This window comes from Alligator sinensis, unplaced genomic scaffold (genome assembly GCF_000455745.1).
Source record: "Alligator sinensis unplaced genomic scaffold, ASM45574v1 scaffold2515_1, whole genome shotgun sequence".
Taxonomy (NCBI): domain Eukaryota; kingdom Metazoa; phylum Chordata; order Crocodylia; family Alligatoridae; genus Alligator; species Alligator sinensis.
Genome location: NW_005843587.1, coordinates 28,095 through 35,063, shown reverse-complemented (window position 1 = coordinate 35,063; position 6,969 = coordinate 28,095). Strand labels below are relative to the sequence as shown.

Genomic DNA, 6,969 nt, shown 5'->3' with positions numbered 1-6,969 from the left:
TTGCCGCCGCCCAGAAAGCGATCGCTGGCCGGTGGCTACAAGGCAAAGTCGCGGCCAAGGTCTCGCGTTTGTTCCAGCAGCCGAAACAAGGAGGCCCCGGGAGAGGAGGGGACGCGGGCACGGAGCGCCCGGCGGGTGAGGGGGAGGGCGGGGAGCGTGTCTGGGCACTTACCTTCGCGGTGGGTTCTCCACGCCGCGTTTATGCAGAAGCGTTTATGCAGCCAATTCCTTCTCTGCAGTTCCCACGACTCAGCGCCAGGAGCCGCCGGAGCGCCCGTGGTTCATCTGGGGAGTCCAGTTCTCCGGTCTCCTCCCGCATCTGCCCGCCCACAGACTCGAGACAGTCACTGGTACCAACCAGGAGATTTCTGGTTCAGCTGAGGACGGAGAAGCAGAGAGCAGCAGACAGCTGACACCTGCCCATATCCGCGGGCTAATCCGCTCCCTCTGCAGCCAGCTGTGCCCTGGGTGTGCAGCTGCAGAAAGACGAGGGAGATTCATTCCCTCTGGTTCATCTCCGGGACCGGAGTAAAAGTTCCGCCCGGTGCAGAGACCCCGAGACCTTCCCCGCCAGGATGGGCGCAGCGCCGGGCTCCGTCCTTGTGCTGCTGGCGGTCCTCAGTGAGTCGGGGCGCACTGTCCGGGCTCTCTTTGACGCTGCCCACCAGCCCAATACCCGTCCCCTGTCTCTGGTGCTTTCCAGGCACAGCCCCTCCGTATTTCTCTGCTGTTTGGTCTGTGCATGTCTGTCTATCTGCGGCCCCTCTCTTCTCTCCCTAGCTTTTTCCGTGACGATTATCCTTTGACCAAGTGGTGAACAGGGGAGCGGGAAGCAGTGCGGGAATTCAAATCACTGGCATTTCCAGTCCATCCCTCCTCCTCCTGGCTTCTTTCCCAGGTGCCACGGGCAGAGCTCAGATCCTGCAGCCCGGCTCGGCAGAGGCGCCGGAGGGAGCTCCGCTCAACCTCACCTGCGCCCACTCCTCAATCAAGACGAATGAAAACGTATTTTGGTACCGGCAGTTCCCGGACCGCGGCCTCCAGTTCCTCGTGTCCGGGTACAAGGGCACCGTCTCTTCCTCCGCCCTGGAGGGCGCTCTGCACATCTCCGCCGACAGACGGGCCAGCGCCCTGGCGCTCCGCCGAGCCGGGCGGGGGGACGCGGCCGTGTATTACTGCGCTCTGAGCGACACGGTGCGACAGCCTGAGCCTGCCCCGCACAAGAACTCCCTGCGCCTGGGAGGAGCACACGGTTGAGGGCGAATAGCTCGGGAAGATGCGAGGGTGGGCAGGAGAGGGGCTGCGAGTCGGGTCTTTTAGGAGAAAAGGCTGGCTTCAGCGTAGAGCAACAAAATGGCTTTAAAAACCTCATAGGAGCAGCCTAATGCTGAAGACAGTTTCCCAACAGGATTGCTGACGACCAGGCACCCTGTCGCCCAGACAGACAAGGAAGCAATGTTAAAGGGAAAATCTGGCAATAAAAGTATTCTCTCCTCATGCAACCTGATCCTGACAAAATATCTTCATTAGAGCTGTGACTTGTCCAGCATACATTCAAGATGTGCCTTAAGAATCATCTCTCAGTCGTTTCAATCCTCTTTTCCATGCTTGGCGATATTGTCCGGCATTCTGATACACACACGAGGACCGGCATAGCATAGCAATCCAAAACTCTTAGCTTCGTCCCTATAGAAATTTTACTATCTGTCAATATATTTTTTCATTTTCCGAAATGCATCTTTTGCCATACCTATCATTTGTTCTATGTCGTGATCACTTTTACCGTCTGATGTTATCCAGCTTCCCACTTATATTTGTTGATCTCCCTTCTCTGTTCCTTATCTACTTGGATGTTACATACAGGAATTGCCTTCTTCTTTATAATTACCATACATTCTGTTTTTCTATCCTTGATATTTAGACCCTTCTTCTCGCTTTCACTAACAATTTTATCGCAAATTTCTTGTGACCTGCTGCCCAGCACAGGCCAGAAGAAGACGCACTGAGCTCTACCTAACCGACCCACGTTTCAGCCTTAACCCAAAGCAGCATGTGAAGAGGGCTATGAGAACCTACTCCTATATGTGACCAAGGCCAAGGCTCTTAATCTAGAATTCTTGATCTCTTAATCAAGAATGCAGAATGGGGTATGTCCTTCTAGGAGGCCTGTCTCTGCTCCCTGCAGCACACCTCCCCAATTCCATGGAGGCTGCAGGGGCAGCAGGATGGAAAGATCCCAGGCCTAAGACCATCCTTTCCATCCAGAGACCCGAGGGCCAGTGCTCCCTAGTAGTGAGATGGGGCACCAGGGGCTGCTAGAAGCCATGATGGAGAACTCGGGTGTGACAGCTGAAAATTATGTCTGTGTGACAAAGTTGCTTGCTGAAGGCTCTATGAAGATTAGACCAAGTGTTTTTTCTGTCATTTGTTTAGATATTAAGCTATATGTTGTTGCTAAGAGCCTAATTAAAGTTTAAGATGTAGTAAGGCCTTGTATGAAGTAAGGCCTAGTAAATTTAGCAAAGCCTTGAAGTAATAAGGCCCTGTAGCATAGTTAAAATTAACCTGATCAAAAGAATGCAAGGCCTGTACTGCTATTGGTCAGTCTAAGGACAGGTGAAATAAAAAGAATCTGAATGGCTATAAGTTATCAGCACAGCTCAGAAGTTATAAATTGGCTGGCACATAAAGAAATCATTCAAAAGGAAGATACAGCTCTGTGAAAGGGACGAATTAGCTGTTGACCTGGATCAGATGGCCTGTGGATCTCAAGGAGCCCAAGGACTGAATACCAGAGTTCTTCCCGGTACCTCTCGGACAGTGCTGTTCAAGGTTGCCTGACTTCACCGAGCTTTGTGGAAAGAGAAATTTGTCATACATCAGGCATCAGAGGGGACTGCTGATAAGTTGCCAACACAAATTATTATTGTCTGTCATTATTTGTCTTAGTATACCAATGTAGTCATGTTTTTGTTAAGTCAATAAACCTTTCTTATCTTTCTACCCTCCACCGTACTGTCAATCCTGGACCCTCCACAGGTGGCTGGGACACTTGGGCATTCAGAATGCCTTGCTTTTGGCTTTTATTATGTGGAAGCAGACAGGGCGGGCAACTCATGCCCCAGTGTCAGGGTCTTTTAGAATTTGTCTCCCTGGATGTAGGATGGGACACTTTCAGTTATTCCAGGCTGACAATTAGACACTTTTGCTAATGACCATGAGTCACTAGTTGAATCCTGCAGGTGGGGATGAATAGAACTGAGTACAAATCTTCCTTCTTGCCTAAAGTCAACCAGCTCCCAACATTAGGACCAGATCAGAACTGGATAGAGGATACAGGTCCCAGGTTTCATTCCACATTCTCCAGAATCAAGAAGTCCAGCTGTCCCAGGATGGAGCAGATCCCTTCTTACAGGACAAGACTCTGTATCCTATTCCCTGATCACTTTGATCCCACCAGCACCAGATCAGGGTAAGCATCCCTCCTGACTTATCTCGGCTGAGTTCCACTCTGCAAAGAGCTGGGTCACTATTGCAGACAATTCTCTTCTGAAGCATAGAACTTGAGTCCCCAATTGCTTGTATTACACTTACTGAGCACCAAAGGGAATTGATTAGGAAGAAACTCCTAATTAATCACTCACTCCGGATTCTACCACGAGGCCTGCTGCACTGTCCTGCCCGGATGGATACGGCTGTGCTCGGCGAAGGACCCACGGGGAGGCGGGGCTGAAGACAGGAGTCGCGCGCTGGGTTTTTCGAGCATCTCCTGTCAATGAGCCCCCAACCTGGACGGGTTTGCCGCTCCCGGCTCCTCTCAAACCCCTCCCCGCCGCCCGTGGGCATAGATCTCCTCTAGTTCGGTTCCCCTGACTCCCCGGTCTCCCTCGGGGAGCTGGAGAGTGGAAGCAGAAGGGGAAGGGTTCTGAGCGGGGGAAAGGGTCAGGACCTGTGCAGGGGCCGGTTTGTAGCAAGGACCCAGGGTGGGTGTCACGAGACATCGTGACGTGTGCCAAAGCCGGGGGAAGAGGCGCCCTCCGGTGCACCCAACGTCCGGGACGCTGGAGACCCGACGGGGCGGAACCGGAGCCATGAGGCTGCTGCTGCCCGCGCTCTGCCTGCTCTGCGCCGGTGAGTGTCCGCTCGGGCTCTGCGAGCCCCGCCGCCCGCCTGGCTCGCTCGGAGCGGTCTGGGGCAAAGCTGAATTCCGCACCTGGCTTCTTGGTCGGAGGGGCTGCATCCGCGGGAAGGGGCGCTGGGCTAACGACCTCCTGCCTGCGGGAGAAGTAACTCCCCGGGTGCTGGGGAGAAGTAGTGGGAGGCTGCGGCATTTCTGAGCTCCTTTTCCCAAGCTTGGGGGAGAAGGTTGAGGAAATCAGGGAGGTATCGACAAAGGAGACCGTGAGAGTGATAAGTGGAGCAGAACAAGATGGATGGAGGGAGAGGAGGGAAGCGCAGGTCGGTTAATGGTGCAGAGAGAGCGAGCCGGTAATTACGGCCTGTTAGAGCAAGTGAGAAGGAAAACGCAGCAGACACGCAGACAGAACCTGGGAATGGTGGATCAGCCTCATATGGGTTCGTCCTCCCGCCTTCCCTTGAGTGCAATTAAGATGCACTCACCTCCCTCTCTCTGCCCATCCATCTACATCCTCCCGGCCTTCAGAGGGCCAGACAAGCAGAGCGTGGAGAAAACTCAGGGAGAGGCGGAAGGAGGGATACGATGATAAACAGCAAATTCTTACCTAGTAATTTTTAAAAAATGCATGTTCATCCCCTCCAGTCTTCTGCTGCAGAGCCCAAGTGTCCCAGAGCCCCGAGGCGCTGGTGACCCGCGAAGGGGACCGCTCCACCATGGCCTGTGCTTACTCCAGCACTTTCCAGACCTTCCAGTGGTACCGGCAGGCCCCCTCGGGGGAGATCACCCACCTCCTGTCCGTTTCCGCCAACCGGAATGTCACAGAGGGGCGGTTCACGGGGGAGAGCCGGGAAGACGGCAAGAAGGGCTCCCTGCACCTGTCGCAGACCCAGATGGGGGACTCCGGCCGGTACTTCTGTGCGGTGCAGGATGCACAGTGACACGGGCAGAGCCGGGGGCCGCACAAAAACCGCCCTCCCCAGGCAGCCGGGACGGGCTGGGTACAGGAAGTACCCGTGACCAGTAGGCCCAAGTCCTTACTGGACATAATTTCTCCCTCTTTCTACTGGTCGCATTCACCGCTGGAATCAATGGACCAAGATCAGTCGGAGCAAATGAGCCGCCCCGGCGAGGCGTGAACCGGCCCGAGATTCACTGCATGTAGAAGGGGCAGAGTCAGCTCGAGTCCCGCAGGAACAGCAAGAGGAGAAACGTGAGAGCAGGAGAGAGACTCTTCCTCCCTCAGACCCGCACTCAAGTCCTCCTTCCTGCGCCCCAGCCCCGCTCATCTCTCCCTTCAGGCGAGGGGAGGAGGGAGGGGCCCGGCTGCTTGGAGTCCCCGGATACCGGGAGGAGAGGCGTGGAGAGGGCGGATAGCGGGAGTCTCTCCGGAGCAGCAGCGACTTCATCCTGGGATTTGGACTTGGCACCGTCCAGAAAGCGATCGCAGGTCAGAGTCTGCAAGGCATAGCCGCGTCCAAGCTCCCCCACAGGGTCCAGCGGCCGAAACAAGGAGGCCTCTGGACGGGCGGGACGCGGGCATGGAGCTTGATGAACCTGCTGCCGGGAGGTGCGGGAAGGTGACGGGGAGCGGGTGGGGATCGTGTCTGGGCTCTCACCTCCGCAGTGTTTTCCTTGCAGCACAGTGCAGCGAGTACTCCTTGCTTGCCTCTTCCCCCGCGGACCCGCCCAGCATCGACGTATTCCCGCACGCACGCCAAGAGTCTCTATCCTCCTAGTCTGTAACTGGTTCTCCCAGCCTCACGTTTCTGTGTTTCCCCGCCAGCGCCCGTATCCATATTGGCAGACAAGACGGACCTGGGAGGGACTCAATTGTCCCGATTGCACTCCGGGGCTTTGATGCCTCCCGGATTTCGTCCCTGGCTAAGGGACTCCGCTGAGTCTCACTCTCCGGGGGAGCTGCAGGAAACCTTTCATCCGCCTGTTCCTTCTCTGCAGCTCCCACGACTCACCGCCAGGAGGCGCCGGAGCGCCCCGCGCGGGCCCATGCAGGTCTCCAGCCCCGAGTAGTTCTTCGCCGAGTCCCGTTCTCGGGTCTCCTCCCGCATCTGCCCGCCCACAGACTCGGGAGGGTCACTGGTATCCAGCAGGAGCTTGGGAGGTTCAGCTAAGGGCAGAAAAGCGGAGAGCAGCAGACAGCTGACACCTGCCCATATCCGCGGGCTAATCAGCTCCGTCAGCAGCCAGCTGTGCCCTGGGTCTCCAGCTGCAGAAAGAAGGAGATTCATTCCCTCTGGTTCATCTCCGGGACCGGAGTAACAGTTCCGCTCGGTGCAGAGACCCCGAGATCCTCCCCGCCAGGATGGGCGCAGCGCCGGGCTCCGTCCTTGTGCTGCTGGCGGTCCTCAGTGAGTCGGGGCGCGTTGTCCGGTGTTTCTCTGACACTCCTACGAACCCCAATGCCCGTCCCCTGCCTCCGGTGGTCCCCAGGCACAGCCCCTCCGTTCCTCTCTGTTGCTTGGTCCGTGCACGTCTGTCCATCTGCGGCCCCTGTCTCGTTCTCCCCTAACTTTTTCCATGACGATTATCGTTTGACTAAGTGGTGAGTTGGGGAGCGGGGAGAGGTGCGGACATTCAAACCAGTTGCGAGTCTCCGGCCCAGTCCATCCACTCTCCTCGTGCCTTTTTTTCCAGGTGCCGCGGGAAGTGCTCAGATCCTGCAGCCGCCCTCTGCAGAGGCGCCGGAGGGAGCTCCGCTCAACCTCACCTGCGCCCACTCCTCAATCACGGATGAAACCGTATTTTGGTACCGGCAGTTCCCGGACCGCGGCCTACCATTCATTGTGTCCGGGTACAAGGGCACCGTCCCCTCC

At 56.4% G+C, this 6,969-nt stretch overlaps 2 gene segments (V, D, J or C); both read left to right on the top strand.

Moving 5' to 3' along the window:
* The first annotated feature begins 575 nt into the window (after window positions 1-575).
* On the top strand, window positions 576-1,257 carry LOC112548826. The segment is given in 2 exon segments: window positions 576-621; window positions 899-1,257. Coding segments are annotated over 2 exon segments (405 nt in total).
* Window positions 1,258-4,091: 2,834 nt separating this feature from the next.
* Window positions 4,092-5,076, top strand: LOC102373372. The segment is given in 2 exon segments: window positions 4,092-4,131; window positions 4,781-5,076. Coding segments are annotated over 2 exon segments (336 nt in total).
* Window positions 5,077-6,969: the final 1,893 nt, after the last annotated feature.